The sequence below is a fragment of the Alosa alosa genome, chromosome 8 (genome assembly GCF_017589495.1).
Source record: "Alosa alosa isolate M-15738 ecotype Scorff River chromosome 8, AALO_Geno_1.1, whole genome shotgun sequence".
Taxonomy (NCBI): Eukaryota; Metazoa; Chordata; class Actinopteri; order Clupeiformes; family Clupeidae; genus Alosa; species Alosa alosa.
The window spans coordinates 27,549,785-27,568,741 of record NC_063196.1 but is presented as its reverse complement, the minus strand read 5'-3'; the positions used below and the strand labels follow the sequence as shown (position 1 = coordinate 27,568,741).

General features: G+C 43.4%; 2 protein-coding genes across 3 annotated transcripts; one reads left to right on the top strand and one right to left on the bottom strand.

Moving 5' to 3' along the window:
- Window positions 1–493: 493 nt before the first annotated feature.
- On the top strand, window positions 494–5,831 carry pcare2 (photoreceptor cilium actin regulator 2). 2 transcript variants are annotated; one of them, XR_007194278.1, is made up of 3 exons: window positions 494–3,546; window positions 4,827–4,956; window positions 5,057–5,831. XR_007194278.1 is itself a non-coding variant. In XM_048249777.1 (2 exons), the coding sequence occupies exon 1, from the start codon at window positions 853–855 to the stop codon at window positions 3,544–3,546; it is 2,694 nt and encodes an 897-aa protein (XP_048105734.1). In that variant the 5' UTR covers window positions 494–852; the 3' UTR covers window positions 5,057–5,831. The 2 variants fall into 2 exon arrangements, 1 of the variants encoding a protein (XP_048105734.1); XM_048249777.1 differs by lacking the exon at window positions 4,827–4,956.
- Window positions 5,832–7,906: 2,075 nt separating this feature from the next.
- Window positions 7,907–17,834, bottom strand: mcm3 (minichromosome maintenance complex component 3). Its single transcript, XM_048251209.1, has 17 exons — window positions 17,437–17,834; window positions 16,679–16,791; window positions 16,132–16,340; window positions 15,628–15,758; window positions 14,781–15,019; window positions 14,297–14,405; window positions 13,451–13,604; window positions 13,101–13,232; window positions 11,831–12,039; window positions 11,289–11,463; window positions 10,734–10,857; window positions 10,289–10,439; window positions 9,912–10,052; window positions 9,647–9,756; window positions 9,220–9,308; window positions 8,876–8,957; window positions 7,907–8,617 (listed from the first exon to the last, which is right to left on the bottom strand). The coding sequence occupies exons 1-17, from the start codon at window positions 17,509–17,511 to the stop codon at window positions 8,419–8,421; spliced, it is 2,442 nt and encodes an 813-aa protein (XP_048107166.1). The 5' UTR covers window positions 17,512–17,834; the 3' UTR covers window positions 7,907–8,418.
- Window positions 17,835–18,957: the final 1,123 nt, after the last annotated feature.

Sequence of the window (18,957 nt, the reverse complement as noted above, 5' to 3'; positions counted from 1 at the left end):
CAACCCAAAGAATTTCACCCAACAAACATACCCAACAAAAAACAACTGAAAAACACATTAATAATTTATTATAATATCCCACACCCTATAAGTCCATTTTACAACTGGGATGCACTGATGTGGTAAAAAGCCAGTCGGGGATCCGAAAGGGAAGCGTCCCACACACATGGAAAAGCTACTTTACCTTAAGCGTATAGGTTACACACTGTAGCAAGGACTGGTGTGTGAGTGTTGCATGTCAGGGATGAAAGTTGCACATTAATGAAACATCAAATTAAACTAAAAAAAACAATTACTTCTAAAACAACTCTTTCTCTCTCCACCCCATATGATGGAAACACTCTTATCAGACCACATATAGAGATGGGGCTTAAAAAAAGAAAAAGCAATCTGACAGGCTACCTGATTACCTTGATGGGCTTAAGGTCTTACGTATGGGCCTTATTCTATTAACGTGACCATCTGTTGCATGCAAAGGGTTTGGACCGGAGAGAAGGGGAACTCCAATCCTCTTTATGCACTCACCTTTTCAGTGTGAGTGGTGAGTCGCAGTGTTGCTGAGATACCTGGATCTGAAGACACTCACCTGAGATTGGACATGTCGGTGGAAGCACAGCCAAGACAATGGAGGAAATGGACATGACTACCTGAAAATACCTTGTCTGCAAAGAAAAGGCTGCCAGTGGAGATTAGATGAAAACTATAGGAACTTGCGGTGCGTAAAAACCCTTCATTCTGTGCTTGCATCTATCTTTTGTAAGTCACCTTGAAGCCTTCTTCTTCTTTAAGTTCTTTCATTATTTTTAATATTTATTTTGTTTTGTCACCATTTGACTAAAGCTATCAGCTAAAATGGGTTGCTCTCCATCGAAGGGTAAACTTTTCACTGGGGCTTTCAGCCCCAAACAAAAGGCTCTACCGGCACCACCTGAAAATGCTAATGAAAGTGCCACTATCGCTGAGATCAGTAATCAGTGTGTAATGGACAAATCTGCTGCTGATTGTGGTTCTGGAAAAGATGAGCAGGAGGAGCCTATTGTCTCTCAAGAGAAAAGATCTTCTCTAGCTGAGGTGGTCTTTGATACCACCTCAGTGATTGAAGATGGCGTACAGAAAATAGATGTAAATATAGTGGCCCAAGAGGAGTTATCACTGGTGGAAGAACAGCCTCAAGGTAAGCCACCACGAGAGAAATGTGAAAGAAGAAAGAAATCCAAGGGAGGAAAGAAAGTAAGGCCAAAGGATAAGATTAAAAAGAACTCCCTCATCCAGGCAAAAATCGAGCTTCCTGAAGACATGGTGAAAGCCCACCAGGCAGCCTATGCTTACCTGAACCCCAATATCTCCAAATACGAGACCTTGCTGGGACTCCTGGACCAAGCAGCCCAAACTCAACACTCCCTTCAGTCAATGGTGACCATGGTGGCAATGCGGTACGATGAGATCAACCAAACTTTAGAAGAGATGGCCAAGGAGGGCGAGAGAATGCTCAAGGAGCATGGAGACCACATGGCTTGGCCTGCGGCCCTGATGAACACCCCGCTGGTCCCTGCTGTGAAGCCAAGCGTGGAGGACCAGGGCTGCCCTGACCCACCCCCCGACCTTCTTCAACAGCTTCTCCAGCACTCCACCGAGAAGATGCGTCAGGTGGGGGAGTCTGTAACGGGCCTGGGCGACTCTGCCCTTGAGGAGGCCACAGAGTATTTTGCCTCACTCTCTGGGCTTTTAGGGGAGAAGTTGATGGCAAAAAGGGCTGCTGAGTGTCGCCTGAAGCAGGTACTGACCTGCGTTGAGGCAGCTGCTGTGCGCAAGCTTGGTTTGGAAGATTCCGCCTTGCACAGTGAGGACAGTGGTATTGGTGGGGAGAATGAGAGCCTCCCAGGGTCAGAACGGCACCGCAAGCACAGAGAGAGCTGTGCATCATCCACTGTAGCACACGGCATACTTCTACCACATGGTGAAGATGAGGAAGAAGATGAGGAGGAGGAGGAGGATGACGAAGATGATGATGAAGACGTAGAAGATGAGGAGACGGCGAAAGAGCATACAGATACAGTTGTAAGAACAGATAGGAGGTCCTCTAACTCCTCTTTACTAGCTCACAATCAAAAGGCCAACCTCAATGCACCCAAACAAAATCCCACCAAAGAACAAAAGCAGACAACACGCCCCAAAACAGCTGACAATGCCAAACCAAGACATAGGCGTGGTCAGTTGAGAGGCCCACGTCGTTCCTGCTCTTTGGACAACCTATACCAGAACTCTTCTTTAGCTGAACCAAATGTGAATCAGAAAGGTTTCATCAAGAGGCAGGAGAGGATTGGAAGAGGTATGGAGGGTGTGCGAGGGGCTGCTGGAGTGAGCTCATTAAAGGCAAAATTGAGAAGACACTCATCAGGGGGACAGAGTATTGAGAGAGGCCCCATCAGGGCCGGTGGCCCATCCACAGCACTCCCTATGTTGGCCCCAGTACCTCCAGGTCGCAATGCAGTCAAGAGACTAATCACAACTTTCAGTCATGGAGTGAATGACAAACCATCTGTCCCTCCCCATGTGAAAATAAACAGGAAATGCCATTTCCCAATGATCTCCAACGCACAGACAAGTTTTGATGGTCCCAGCAACAAAAACAATGGGGTACACCATAGACACCCTGACAGGCATGATGATTTAGATGTAGACAGCCTTCCTCCACCTCCCCCAGAGGTACTGATGGACAACTCCTTTGAGGTCACAAAAGGCCTTCTAGGTCAAACAGCGAGCCAGAAAACCAGTGTGTCCCAAAAACTGAGGGCATCTGTACAGTCCATGACTGTGTTGCCAAATCGGGGAAGCATCCATCAAGGCTCCCTAAGCCTGTCGCCAGCCTGTCTCAATAAAACAGATGCTGTGGAGGATCAGCTAGAGGATCCAGATGAGGAGGCTGAGACACTTTACCGCCAGGCCCGAAAGATCATCCACTTACGTGACGCCGCATGCTCTCCAGCTAACAGATGCAAGGATGGCATGTGGAGTACGTCTGGTGCTCCAGCTGGGCTTGGGTCAAGACAAGGAAGCAGTGACTATGGGGGTGATGGTGATACTTTAAGCCCACAGCTCAACACCTGCCCACCAACAACACCTCCTGTGTCAAGGACCCGGTTGCCACCATCTTGCCCCTCGGTGTGTCGCACTTTCCCTGCGCCCTCATCCTGCCCCTCTGAGGGTCAGTGGCGGGCACCATCACCCCCTGCCTCAAACACTCCGAGGTGGACAAGGGGGAACAGCAACAGTGATGAAAACTTCCCTGTCTTGACTGCTGTGGCATTTGCAAGTGCTCGCTCCGTCTTCTGTCAAGACCAGACAACCAGGACACCATCCTGCACTTCCACCCTGCCTCGACCCTGGGGAGAGACCTCACGTGGGAGACTACCCATCAACCACGGTGGCCTGCAGGGCTTCGCCCGACGCAGCTCCTCAGAACAGAGAGCACCCAGCTCCCGTCAGACTGAGCAGACCCCAACTTCCGAGGACCCAGCTGAATCCAGTGCCACCAAAGAAGAATAGGTAACTGACTCTGCCAGACACCAGTAGTTCCACACTGGTCTCATTTTGGGACTAACAATTTCACATGGGCATTAAGTCTTAATGAAAATGTTCTAGAATTCAAATTAATTTCTCAAAATAGGATAGTAAATACACATACTAAAATAATACCATTACTACCTTTACAATTTAGCCTAAAAATAGCCTACTGTCCTATCTTAAGCACTTTAAGTATTTTTTTACCCCACATTCTGTGAATCTTTCAGAATGATTCTCACTTTACAGTTGTGATCCAGCAGTTGAAAAACACTGATGAGCCATATAATTTGTAAGCTCTCTCCAATTCAATCTTTCAGATCGTTCACTGAAAAATTGTTCAGAAGTTACATGTAGTCAACCTTCGAAGACCTTAACTATGACCTTTGCACAACATGCACCATAGCAACAAATATGCACCATAGCAGACAGTAGTTATCTAAGACACCAGATCGACCTGTTTGGAGATTAAGTTGTCATCAAAGTGATCGTTGTCATATTATAAAACATGTTTTTCTGGTATCTCTTCAAGGCGCCATGCCTCAACCTCCGCGTTCGTAATCACAAAAGCAAGGAATCTCCTCCCTCACTATTAACACCATCTTTTAAACAGGAAGTAGAAAGCTCAGAGCCAAACATGGTATTCAGACCATGTCAACATTGAGGTTGCACAGGATAAAATAGATTAAGTAAATACATTTTTATTATGTCTGACCCAAAAAGTCATCAGTTCTGGATGCCAGATCAGGTGCTTGTACCTTAATCTATGTGTATACCCTTGGCAGGTGTTAACTCAAACCTCATTTCCTTGCCAACTCTTAACACGCTATACAGTCTGCCTTGCACACGTGAGTGGATATTTGTTTCTCACAATGTTCTCTCACTGCATTCTTGAACCAGGCATCAGATCCATCTCACGGGGAACTCACAGGGAGATTTACCTTGTTTTTTTCTCGACCTACATACCTCCCCTGGGATTCTAGCAAACAGGTTTATTTACATTACAAAACCTTGAAATTGTCACTGGTACCATCAACTTGGCCAAGATGTATTAAAAAAAACCTCAAAGGGACATTTGGTAAATGTATTAACAAATAAAATTCTACAGCAGAGCATAACTGCTGAACTCATTCTCAAAAGTTCAGCAATGACACGATGTCCATTAATGCCATGCCATTGTTTTGTATGTGTGTTAGTGACGCCTTGCTCAGAGAACAGGAAGTCAATATCATAAATTAGTTGCATGCATTCCTGTTTGTGCCCAGGCTTTGGGTGAGCATGATGATTTCACCACAACATGGGCCTTATCCTCTGTTGAAGTCCAGAGCCTTGAATTGACACCAACTGGTTTGTGTTAGATCTACTTAGAAAGATCTATCCCGAGAGGGCCAATTGGTAATCTTAATCCCCACTGTTGCCCAGTTACAGCCCTTGCTTTGCTGACCCAATTACTCTCCCCTTGCACTTATATCCCACCTCCTCTGCTCTCTCATAGGTTGGAAGCTAACTGATTGACAGGAGCAGTGCTGGGAGATGTCCAATGAGATTTTTGCATGGTGGTTCCCTAAGTGTACCTGGAGCAATGGTAACCAAGGTTTACGAAGCACTGTAGATGATGAAGAGGTGGAGCTAGTGCACATTATGGATTAAAGGGTTTTCGGATTAAGACTCTTGCTCTTCTCGAACAACTTCATAGGATCTGACACTGTGTATGCCAGTGTGTTGTGTAACATTTCCCCATATATCACCATCTTTATTTAGAAATGTTTACTCAGAATTGTGTCTTTGTTTGCTGTTGTTAGACGTTGACTTTTGTGTCTTATTTGGGATGTTTGTATCCAATATTTTTTTTAATGTTTTATAACTCATTGTAGTTGTAAAACCCAGACAAAAAATGCCAAATATGTTTATCAATAATACAACTTAATAGTGTAAACATTTCATATGAAACATATTTATCAAGTGTGAAGAGAACAACTACAGTCTCCACAAGAGATTTAACAACTATCTAGTATTCAAGCGAACACTATTATGTTCGTTCTGTCTGAGAAAAGAAGAAAAAACTAATAATGAAAAATATAATCTATAAAAGTTCAACAAAACAGTGTATCATTCTGAGAATTTCATGATTAATTTTGCTTGTATTTGTACCATTTGGTTTTGGCATGTCATGACCATTTTTGCATTTCTAGTCTTCATGTTGGTGTTTGCTTTGAGTTTGTTTTATACACGTTCTCAATAATAATTTATCCTAATCAGAACAGGTTTCCTTGACTATTTATTTTGTACCATTTGGTTTTGGCATGTCATGACCATTTTTGCATTTCTAGTCTTCATGTTGGTGTTTGCTTTGAGTTTGTTTTATACACGTTCTCAATAATAATTTATCCTAATCAGAACAGGTTTCCTTGACTATTTATTTTGTCAGGTTTACCAGTGATGGTACAAAGTTACAAATGTCAATGCTCTCCAATCACACATATTTTGCGTAAATATTTGACGTACAATAATAATATTTATATACTCCATATTTGTTTGTATTTTGGTATGGCTTTAATTAAATGAAAACAATCTTTAGGACTGAAAGTATCAACCACCCATCTCCCCTAACACTAAGAAGAAAAACTCTCTGCAATGGTATGCAATAGCCATAATGATTTAAATTAAATTATTAGTTAAACTATTAATTGATTTATACTCAAACTAACCACCTACCCACACACACACTACACACACACACACACAGTCACTGCTCCACTCCCCTCCCGCCCACACACACATCTTCACTGTCATCACTCACATACATTACATACAGTACTCTGCTTGCAATAGTAAGTCCCCCCCCCCCCCAACACACACACTTACATCATCACTGTCATCACTTCACATACATACAGCACACTGCTTGCTACAGTAAGCCTCCTCTACATACTTGCTGCACACTGCCCCCCACATACACAGCACATTGTCTTCAGGATCTTCTCCAACACACATCCTCTACATACTTACAGCACACTGCCCCCACCTACCCACACTACACACACACACACACACACACAGTCACTGCTCCACTCCCCTCCCGCCCACACACACATCTTCACTGTCATCACTCACATACATTACATACAGTACTCTGCTTGCAATAGTAAAATAGCCCTACAGCCCGTCTCATGAGTCTGTATAAAAACGCATTGGGTTCTTCAACATTCCACTGATGTATTTAAAAACAGCCCTACAGCCAGTCTCATGAGTCTGTATAAAAACGCATTGGGTTCTTCAACATTCCACTGATGTATTTAAAAACAGCCCTACAGCCCGTCTCATGAGTCTGTATAAAAACGCATTGGGTTCTTCAACATTCCACTGATGTATTTAAAAACAGCCCTACAGCCCGTCTCATGAGTCTGTATAAAAAAGCATTGGGTTCCTCAACATTCCACGGCGCATTTCACTTTCCCTCACACGTCGAGCCTTGGCCCACTGCTTGAGAACCCCTCGGTTGGCCCTTCGACGGTTATCACAACAGAGTAACTCGACCTAGAAGCTGATGGGGGTATGTTTATCTTGGTAGCTGGCCTTGGTCCTGGAAATGCCTATAGCGGAGATTACGAGATATACCCTACCGGAATTGTGAGTGTGTGTAGAGTAGTAAAAGGATAAAGGGGAGGAGGGACATTTCACAACAGAGGAGCATGTGACGTATGGATGAAACATTTTGTGTACAGTACAGGCCAAAAGTTTGGACACACCTTCTCATTTCAATGCGTTTTCTTTATTTTCATGACTCTTTACATAGTATATTCTCACTGAAGGCATCAAAATTATGAATAAATGCAATGTTATTTGGCCCACAGATTAATATTTGTCAAGTTATGGCTTGCTGAATATGGTATTAAATAAAAAAAAAAAACTAGAATATAAGACATGTTTTCAGTTATTTTACACTTTTTTTCTAAGTACATAATTCCACATGTGTTCATTAATAGTTTTGATGAATCTACAATGTTAATAGTCATGAAAATAAAGGAAATGCATTGAATGAGAAGGTGTGGCCAAACTTTTGGCCTGTATTGTATGTGGAGGATAAATACTATTGTATTTCACTCTAGAGCGAGCAAGTCTCTAAGAATTTAGGCCAAATTTGTACTAGGTGTTTCTACTATTAGGTGGGTATGTGCAGGCACACACAATGTTAAACCATACTGTTCATAAATCATTATCAACCATGTTTATGCACTGAGACATTTACCTATTATCAGATAATATACAAAGGTGTGGTCACATACCACAAACTGGAAATATAGCCGCATTCCACATTAAGAAAATTAGACACTTTACCCTGGAATAGATAACATATTATTTATTTGTCCTTTAAGTAACACAGCCACATTTCTTCTTCAATAAAAGGACTTTATAAGAATCAACTAAAAAATAAAATATGTACAAGACAAGCACCCCTCCTTGAAAGAAACCATGTAAAAACAGACCAGAATCCTACATGATGCAGCCCTGCTATTCCTCTTAAGCAGAACATGAGTTGGTTACCAGGTCTCCCTGGCTGCACTCTGGAAACATACTGAATGGAATCATGATGTCTAATCTGAACTCAATTCAGACCCTGTTTAAGATCAGATAGAAAACATCGAATCACATAGGAACGACACGAATCGTCTTCGACCATAAAACACAGATGAACTTTAAAAAGTAAATCTGAAAGGTAAAATAGGGTAGCTTTTCAATCTGTGTAGGTACGACTGTGTAAAACTCAGACTAGGCCACATGGGGCCTGCACAGCTAAGATCTTATCTCTCCACGATGCTCCTCGCCTCCCTTCTCCTCCTCCTCTTCTCCTCCGCGTTAAATGAGGAAGATGATGTCATCAGTCACCATGACCTGGTTGTCGTCCTGCATACGCGAGAGGCTGCCACGCACCTCGTCAGGGGTAAAGGGCGCAGCAGTGCTCTTGCCAATGCCCTGCAGCAGGGCGTTCATGCCCACGGACTGTGCGTGGGCATCACGGAACACGTCCAACAACGCTGCCTTGAACGCCTTCAGCCTGGGGGCACACAGGTGGTCAAATAAGTATTCATCTGAATAGCACTAGAAAAGTTTAATCTGCTAGTCACACTTTGTTTGCTCTGCATGAACACCTAACAGGAAACAGACTTGAAATGTTGCATCGAAGGAATAATCAGCATAAACTCATGCATAAATTGACTATCTCCTGTTTAAACAACATCGAAAGCAAAGTGAATACGACGTGAATTTCCCTGCTACGATAGTGAAATTCTGTAGTTAGACTAAAGTGTCTTACCTGTCTGGTGAGACCTCAGTGTGGCCATTCTCTGGTGGTGTCTCTGTGGTCTCCTCAGCTGGTCTGGGAGCAGGGGAGTGAACTGCAAGACAGGAAATAAGAAAGTTATATTTTTCAGGAAAAAAAGCAATTAATAATTTAATATAATTTAATATATTATCATATAATGCAATAATATAATATTACTTATACTATTATATCAGTACTATATTTAATAGATTTTGGTCTGCTAATTTTAAGATGTCATCCATGATACTACACAAACACAAGAACAGACTGTGGTCCAAAGGGGTGGCATGTTAAGAAACTGAGGAACATCAGCTGCAGTCTGAAGAAGAACTTACTTTCTGGAATTTGTTTCTCTGTGGTGAAGTCGTAGGGGTCATATGCCTCACTGCTCTGAGAGGGCCTGCGCTCAGCTGAACGGCGACCTCTGGTGGCCGATGAAGGCACGAGAAAAGGAAAAAAATCATGAGTGCACACAATCACACAAGGAAGTAGCATGGGTGACCATACACAGACTGCATGTGTAGGAATTAAACACACATTTTATATACTTTATTTGATTCCACTTTACAAGTCAAGTTACATTAGGAATCAATTCTTCTGAATAATCCAGTAGATTAAAGCAGTTCAGCAATCTATCATGAGTTTACAGATTAAAGGCTATAGGAAGCATCGTCTCTTCCAAATAAACATGCTTCCTATAATTGCTAATATGAAACAGTACACACACACACACACACACACAAAATGGATGACACATCTTACCTCTTGCGTGGTGGCCGTGGTGTGTCCTCCACGTCTTCCTCTTCCTCCTCATCCTCAGACTCCGTGTCGCGTCCCTCTGACCTCGAACGCTTCTTCTCCTTCTCCAGGACCTGACGACAGGGCACAAGGCAGGACAGCAATAGGGTCAATCCAACTTTCACACACCGACAAACTCAACAAACGCAAAAGGAGAACAAAAATATTCACAAACAAGCCTCAAGCTCTTCTGGAGACCCGCAGAGAGGCCAACGGGAAGGCCACTCACCTTCTTGAAGTAGGCGAACTGCACAAGCTCCACGGCCACCTCTGCGTCCTCCAGCTCCACGGCTTTGCTCATGCGGGCCTTGGCGTGAGCCGTGGACAGGCGGATCAGCGTCTCCAGGGATCGCGCGGTCACTGGGGACGTCTAAGAGAGGAGACAAGAGGAGACCGTCACACTCAGTCTATACGCTCATGTGCAGGTTAGTATAACCATAAGCTTCTATTTACCAACACACAAAATGTTCTAGTTTTAAGCCCAAAGAGCATCTTAAAGGGATTTCTTTCTTCATGGATTTATTCCAGGGTGTCCTATGGACATACAAGGCTCTGTGTGTGTGTGTGTGTGTGTGTGTGTGTGTGTGTGTGTGTGCATCTGCTTACCCTGGCGATGTCAGAGCCCAGCTGTTCCTGGCTGCGGAGCCTAGCATACTCCTCTGCGATGTGACTGGCTGCTTCGCCGGTCAGCACAGGAGTGATCGCCTTGGCAACATGAATGTACTTCCTCATAAACTCCTTGCTCACAATCCTATCTCTGGATCAGGACAAACACAGAGGAGAACAGTGAGTTTGTAGTCAATCTGGTTATAACGCAACTGTGGATCACAAGACAATACTACGAATGGAACGAGTTTTAAAGGTATTAGAAATTAGTTCCTGTGGCATGCGGCCTAAAGCATCCTTACACCAGAAGACTTTGACAAGATTTGGGAAAGATTCTTGAAAGATTGTAAACTTTTGAGTAAAATTTGAATGGGGGGGCATTAGTTAAAAGACTCCAATCTTTCAAGAATCTTTCCAAAGTCTTTTGATGTATGGGTAACATTACCTGCGTCTCTTGCCGTGCAGCAGGTTGTTGTGCTTCTCATAGACCTGCATCTCTTCCTGCTCCTCCTGAGTGGTGTCTGGATCCTCAGTGGCGAGCACGTCCACAGCGCCACCTAGGGACAGCACTGCAACACACACACACAGCAAAGTGTCACAAAGTACAGATATACAGTATTTTACCTTATTGCTCACACACACACATTAATACACACAGACAGAAAACCATGGTATGAACACCCTGAGAAAACCTTGGGATAAACCACTGAGAACCAATCACAGAAATGTACAAATGTCCTTGTAAACAAACAGCAATGCTAGTAAGAAATACTTATTTTAACGCACACACACACACACACACAGACACACACACACACACAGACACACACAGACACACGCAGACACACGCAGACACACACACTAACACACACACAGACACACACACTAACACACACACACACACACACACACACACACACAGACACACACACTAACACACACACACACACACACACACACACACACTAACACACACACAGACACACACACACAGACGTACCGTCTCCGTCCTGTTCGCGTGGGTCCCGGTAGCGGTGCATGCGCAGCACGTGGTCAGAGATCACACGGTCCTGCTCCGCGTCCATCTGGTCCAGCATGATGAAGAGCAGGTCAAAACGCGACAGCAGCGAGTCCTGCAGCCCGATGTTCTCCATGGGAGTCTTGTACTGATCATACTGCAGCAAGGCACAAACAGAGGTCAGAGGTCATTTGCAAAGCACTTTACTTTTATAAAGCCCTTTTATGGAGCACAAAAACAACAGTAGTTGATCATACGTACTGTGCAAGACCACAAATAAAAGACTCTATATAAATATAATGCTATAAGTCTCACTCTTGGCTGTGGTTAGTGACCTTACATATGTACTGGCAAAAGGCTTAGTGATGGTGACAACTTGGTTTTAAAGGGCTTGTTCATGTCTGTGTGTGTGTTGTTCTCAATACAGAACAAACACACACTGACCTTTGCTACCAAATAGGGTCTTTTATGGGTTTGAGATGACCAATCTAGTTGAGGTGCCGGTGGTGTCGTGTTGAGCTTACCCTGCCGTAGACGGGATTGGCAGCTGCCAGCACGCTGCAGCGGGCATTGAGCCTGGCGTGGATGCCCGCCTTGGCGATGGTGACGCGGCCCTGCTCCATGACCTCGTGGATGGCCGTGCGGTCCATGTCAGACATCTTGTCAAACTCGTCGATGCAGACCACTCCCCTGTCCGCCAGCACCATGGCGCCAGCCTCTAGGCGACGCTCGCCTGGACGAGGGAAAAGAAGGGGAAAAGAGTGATCAGTTTGTCTGTTTGTTTCATTTAAGGCCATTTCAGCAACTAAGGCTATTTAATGGCCAGAGCATTGTGTGTTATAGAAGCTTAAATTTTAGAAGAAAAAATCTATGCTAGTAAGAAATTCTAAAACCTTCAAAGGTGAGGCCTTACTAAAAACATCAGCTATAGAATTTTGCTGATAAAATTGTTGTCTTTTGGTTTTTAAGGCAGGGCAACAGATGTCAAAATATGTCTCACTGACGGGCATTATTAAAAGAGCAGTCAGTTTGTCTATTCACATTCACACATCGTCAGGAGCAGTGATACTCCCATGGGACTCTTCTCTTCTCACTTTTTCTCACACACACACACACACACACACACACACACACACACACACACACACACACACACGCTGCAGGACAGGTATTATAACTAAATACACCCGTACACTTAATGATTGAGTTGCAGAGTCTAGAAACAGTTTAAGTAAATCTACATATGACATCTGTACAGACAGCTGCTAGTTTGACAAATGGTTCTTTGATGCAAAACAATCTCTGTAGATGAGGCCAATGACCTGATGCTTGTGGAGATCACCTGTGCTCTCAGTCCACTGCTACGGTACTTTGGAATGAACTGCATACATCTGTCGAAAATACTGTATCTGACAATAGACTTCTGAAGTTCGCCTACAAAAAAGCTGCCATCTTTGACATCTGGTATCTGGTGATTTTTCCTATGGCAAAATAACGTGAGGATTTTGAATTATCGCACCTGTTAAACTCTCGCGGGGATGAAAAAGTCTGAAATGCAGACGTTTTCCTGAACACACTTTTGTCCTCTAACTTCGAGTGGATACTGTGATCTCTGGTACGTGAAGGCGGCACACTTAGATTGTTGCTACCCCAGAGCTAACTTGCAATGCAACATGCCATAGGTAGTTAGCTTCAATTAATAACCAGATCTCCTTATATGGGCAAGGGTGGCCGTTTTGGTTCTTTTTGTAGACGAACTTCAGAGGTCTATTAAGCCACTGATCTGGGGGTTACCTGTTTCCTGGTCGGTGGTGACGGCTGCAGTGAGACCCACGCCGGATGAACCTCGGCCAGTGGTGGGGATCGCCCGTGGTGCCGTGTGCAGAACGTACCGCAACAGCTGGGACTTGGCCACCGATGGGTCACCTGGAAACCAGAGAAGCAAAGAGAAAGAAGAACAAGAATTAGAAAGGTCACCACAAACAATAACAAAGTCGGGAAAAACCATGAGGAGATAACTGAAATCTGGCCTCAATCGTGACAATTGTTAATTTTTGTTCTGCAAATCGAGTCATCAGTGAGTAAAATCCACTGTAATTAAATGGTAACGAAGAAGTGAAAATTATTCATCTTGCGGGACATACCGATGAGCAGGACATTGATGTCTCCACGAAGACGCGAGCCATTTTCCAGAACCTTCTCCACCCCACCCAGGAGCATGCACAAGATGGCTTTCTTAATGTACTCATGGCCATGGATACTGGGCGCCAAGGAACGAGCCAGCTGGTCGAACACATCCTACAGAAAAGAGTGTGAAGGGACGAGAGAAAAGGGAGGAGGAGAGAACAGAGGAGAGGACAGGAGAAGAGAAGGGGAAAAAAGAGAGAAAAACTGATTGAACACTATAGTTATTTGAAAAGTAACTTAGTAGAGGGATTTGATTTTACACTAGCCTGACGAGCCAGACCCACATTAAAATGTAGGGTCTGGGCAGTCACCGTTTGCAGTGCTCAGTCCGAGGGTGGGATAATCAGTTGTCTTTCAAATTCCCTCTGCACGCAATAGGACAGCGGCAGCGCTATGAGTCCCATGCGTTTCCCACCAGCAGAGCTAGTTGGCTAGTTCAAACGTTTGCCAACTTAATAAAAGCTTAACTCGTGTCACACTGTTCGCCAGCAGCAACATCCATCTTATTTGTTTTCAAGTAGCAGAGAATTCAAGCCAAAACGTTGCAACTCCTGCCATCAATCATTATGTTAAGCCCACCTAACGACTCTATATACAATTTCATTAGCCTGATTAAGTTTCGATTTCTGGAGCTCACAAGCAACGGAGAGTTGCTAGACTAGACTAGCTAGGGGCGCGTCTAGATTTCTAGGCTAATTTTACACAGTAATTGGTAGGAAATACTTCAAAGAGATTGAGGTTTCACTGTGTAAATGCACAGGCTCGTGTTGATCTGGGTGACCGTAAATGCTGGTGCTCCTCACCTTAGAGCGCGACTTGCTGAAGGACTTGATCTTCGACACATCATCGGCAGAGAAGTACGGAGCAGCTTCTTTGCTCATCTGTTTAACCTGGCATGCAATCATGATGGTCCTGATTCAAGAAGGGGAAACATTTTCATGTTAAGACACACACTTAGCCCAAATTTGTTCCTTGATCCTGCAAAAACTGCTCTGTCTATATGCCAGCATTACTCGGCTTTCTTTGCTGTTTAATTTTCTCTTTAGTCTCTGAAGGAGACGAAAAGTTCTTGTAAAACCTTGGAATAGATACATGCCCCTTTTCCTGGATTAAAATGTTTCAGTCAAACACCACAACTACAAGATCAAACACACTTCACCAAAATGTATTTTGGTGTGTAGGCATTATAAATTATAAAGTCTTTCTTGAGTCAGCCTAAAATCTTCTATCCAGAGGATACTTAACACTTTTTAAAAGATCAAGTCAGAGAGAAACCGTTTCCGTTACCTGAAGGTTCCAGAGGTATAGCCACCCTTCTTGCCGGGGAGGCAGCGGTAGGTTCCAATGATCTGCACTCGGTCCCCGGGCTTGATCATGTCCACCAGGTCGTTGTCCAGGATGATGTCCACGGAGCGGGGCAGCTGGCCGGCCGGAGCCTTCTCTGGCATCTCCTGCACCGTCACCGTCTGGTGGTCCTTATAGATGGACAGACCAAACTCCGTCTCCAGGGGATTGTTCTCCTCGTCCTGGGGGCGGGTACAGGGAGGGTACAGGGTTAGGGCTGTGTCTGAGCTATTGGGGGATAAGGGCCCAGGTACTAACTGAAGACAGTTAGATAGTCAATCCATATGAAAAGAAAAATATCTAAACTTTATTACAGGCTCTAGACCCAACAGCAAGACATACAACAACAACAAAAAAGGAATAGATACATAAGCACATACAAACATACTCTGATTCATGAGAGTTTTAACAGGCACCCATACCAAAGTTTCCACAAATATGATTGATATCTGACCGTGCTGCAGCTGGGGCTTGTGAGCATCATTATAATACAGTTTTGTGACTCATCAAATCGGGACATGAACTTAAACATTAGGTTCCTCAAGAGAGCCTGTAATGTGCTTAGACCTGAGCTAGTTTGAGAAAGCTGGCAAAAAGGTTAACATCCAAAACATATCTGGTACTTAGATCTGTATTTACATATTGACATAACAGCTACATCTCAGGCAAGCCAATGTCTTGAATACTTGTGTCAGGGCCTACAAGTTTTAGACCACAACGCTGTACTGCTTACATAACAGACAGTCTGCTTCATTGCATATTTTTACTGAGGCTCTACTACAATGCGTACCTTAGTAGGGTAGATAGCACTGGAGGGGAAAGCGTCCAGTGAAGTCATGTCCGTGTATTTGCGCTCCATAGTCTTCTTAGTAGCTGGGCAGTAGTGTACGCTCCGGACCACCTTGGGACGCACCAGCGAACCTTTAGGGATGGCAAGGAGACAGTATTTGGATCACATAAAGCCTATACAGTTTTCATTCATTTTCTGTTCTATAATTAACTCATGTCTGATGAAGGGCTAGGGCCCGAAACGTTACACGTGGTGACAATACCATTAAAAAAAACGCTAAGGAGCAGATTCTGGTGTGTGGACTCAACGTCCACGTACATGTCTGTTCTATAATTAACTCTGAATAACAATATAGAAGTTTGGTTGGGTGATGAGACAATGAAATCCATTTTAATTACCATGCACTGTCAGTTAGGATAACACTACTATTACAATGTAGCAACAACATACTAACGTTGCGCCTTCAGAGTTGCATGACACTGTGATGGAAGAGAGGGCACTCACATTTGGTGACGATGCCTTCCACACACACCATGCTACCCAGCAGGCGGGAGGTGAGGGTGCGGGGGGTTACGTGCTTGGTGCCAAAACTGCCCTCGAGCCCCACAAAGAACTCCTCATGCTGCTTGGCGTAGGTTGCGTCCACAGATGCCACCAGGTCCTTCAGCGCACGCTGGAAGGCAAGGAGCTCCTCGAAGGCATTATTCATCAACCTATAGAAGATCAGGATATCAGTGAAGGGCCTTGTGTGTAAGACTAAATGTGTCACAATGTGTGCAACAGGGATGATCTGACATCCCGTTTACAATAACTGTGCAAAACTAAGCAGACTTGCAGTTGCAGTACCTTACTTGGAAATTTAAAACTTTCAAAAAAAGTTTTGTGAGAGGAAAGGATGTAAACTAAATGTGTGCATCATCTAGACAGTAGACTGTTTAACCCTCTAAGTACCTAAATCCCCAAATGATGAATGATCATTGTGCAGGTCAGACCTCTTTAAAATTCAGCATGCTGTCAGCCAGTCTTACCAAATGAGAACGGTCTCACTCACCTAGCTGCACGAGTCTCGTTGCGCCGCCGGAGGTCGTTGATGTTCACGATAAGGCGAAATTTGTTTTCACTGATCATGTCCCGCACTTTGCTTTGGTAGATGCCCTGATCTTGCTACAAGAATTGAAAAATACGAGTTAAAACATCAAAGCAAATGCAGACATGAATGCCCGTGGTTAAGTAAGGGATAATGTATTGTCCGCCGGTAATTATCGTCGGGGTTCTGTTCTCCCTGTCGGGACTTATTTTCTGATAATTACCGGCGGACAATACATTATCCCTTACTTACTTAACTGTGCTAAGCAGGGTATTGCTAATACTGTTGTGGAGTACGTTAACATAATGCAACTTCGTATAATGTGTTACTACCGTAATAATGTGCTTTATTATGCACCAACGTTAACCCATGTTACTAACACATTATAACTGGTCAACTAACGCCGTGTGGGGGTTAACATTACTTCAAAAGAACATTAACGTTTCGTGACCAGTTACAAGAACAACTATAAGTTAAGGGTCTCACTACATGCCCCTTTTTGTTCGGTCAGTTAGCTAACGTAGCAGCTACTTGGCTAATAATATCGGTGAGTCGCTTCTATCTGACAAATACAAAAGTCGTAGCTGATAATAATACATAACAAAACTTGTTTTGAGTGCATTACCTAAATATTTGGTTCAGTTTAGCACGAGGGTTGAAAACGAACTTAATTCAGGAATGATAACGTTGAGACAATAGAATATCGAGTAAAGGATACTTACATCATCATCAAGAAAATCTAGATAGTCCCTCTGAGCTTCCCTCATCGCTTGGTCGTCAACTACTTCAGCAGCCATTTTTGGAATGAACAATTAAGATATTTAATAAGAAAAAAGGTCCAGAAATCCACAGTCGACCAGACTCTACAACGACGGCACTTCTTCCTGAGGGTTTGCAACTTTTCGCGCCACACAGCCCCCACGAGGTTGGTATATGCTTTTCTATTGGTTAGTATGGTGAGTGTAATTAGCATATTCTGCGCGTTCTGTCGTTTTAACCAATAGAAAACACTGAATGAAAGTAATCCCACCTCCTTTCAATAATTCCCGCGAAAAGTCTTCTCGGTGCATGCGATGAGAAGAAGAGCGAAATATACAATGGGCTGGGCAGTGCATAGGCTACTCAGTTAAGCATGTTTAGTGCAGTGTATTGATTTGAGAGGAGAGATAGGAGTGTTTGTGGAAAGGTATTGCAAACAAGGTATAATCGTAGTAAGCACAAAACAGTGTAAGATGTGTGAGTATCGTTTGAAGATGTGCTGTAGACTCCCATGAGTGTTATGAATGTTGATACACTATATCAGGTAGGCTAGCTAGCCTATAGCCTAACCTTTTGTTTCCTCGGGTTATCAGAAAAAACACATGAACACTTTAATCTGTTTTATGTTACAGTGAGTTACACAAGATAAGAACTAACATACATGCACTAGTTGGGGGCCTGCTTAAAAAACAGCTCCTATAAAATAAAAACTGGGATGTACATTATGGCCCATAGGCTATAAAGGTTGTTGGCTTATAAAAAATGGATACTTAATGTTGTTTATCAATCGCCTACAATCAGTTACACAGGAGCATGACATGTGACAAGCGTGACCACAGCTTTAATAGACTATTTAAATAGGAAAAACTGCATCACAGAAAATATTTTTTTATCTCAAAATAGTCAATTCTGGGATAGATGATGTAGGCTAAGCAGGTCTTCATAACATTAAGTTATATTATGACTATTAAGTGAAACAAATTATGTAGATTTGGGCCTAAACAATGATGTGTGTGTGTGTGTGTGTGTAGGCAAAATAATCTCACTTTTTTATTCTGTTTCCTCCTTTTCACTAGGCCCAAGTAATTACATGTTTAGACCACCAGGGTAGAAACTAGCTCATGAAATGTGGTAATAAGACATTAATTAAACTTGTGTGTGTCCTCAGTCCCACCTCTACTCCTGACCCAGCAATACATTTTTACCAAGCTGTCAGATGTTATGGTGCAGTCAGGCTGTTTGAGAGTTGTCAACAGTATTCATAGCTCCACTGAGTGTCAGTTGGTGAACATGTTTGAAGAAGAAATGCTATATGGTGGGTTTCGCGGTAGTCTTTATTTGCATTTTGAATGCTTGTATCAATGCAGAAAAAAGTTAAATCACTTACAGGGGTCATGCCACAGGAAACTATTGTTAACTATTGTGTTCTTGTTGACTTTGAAATAAGATATGTCTTTGTGATTAAGGGACTGATTGGACTTTTC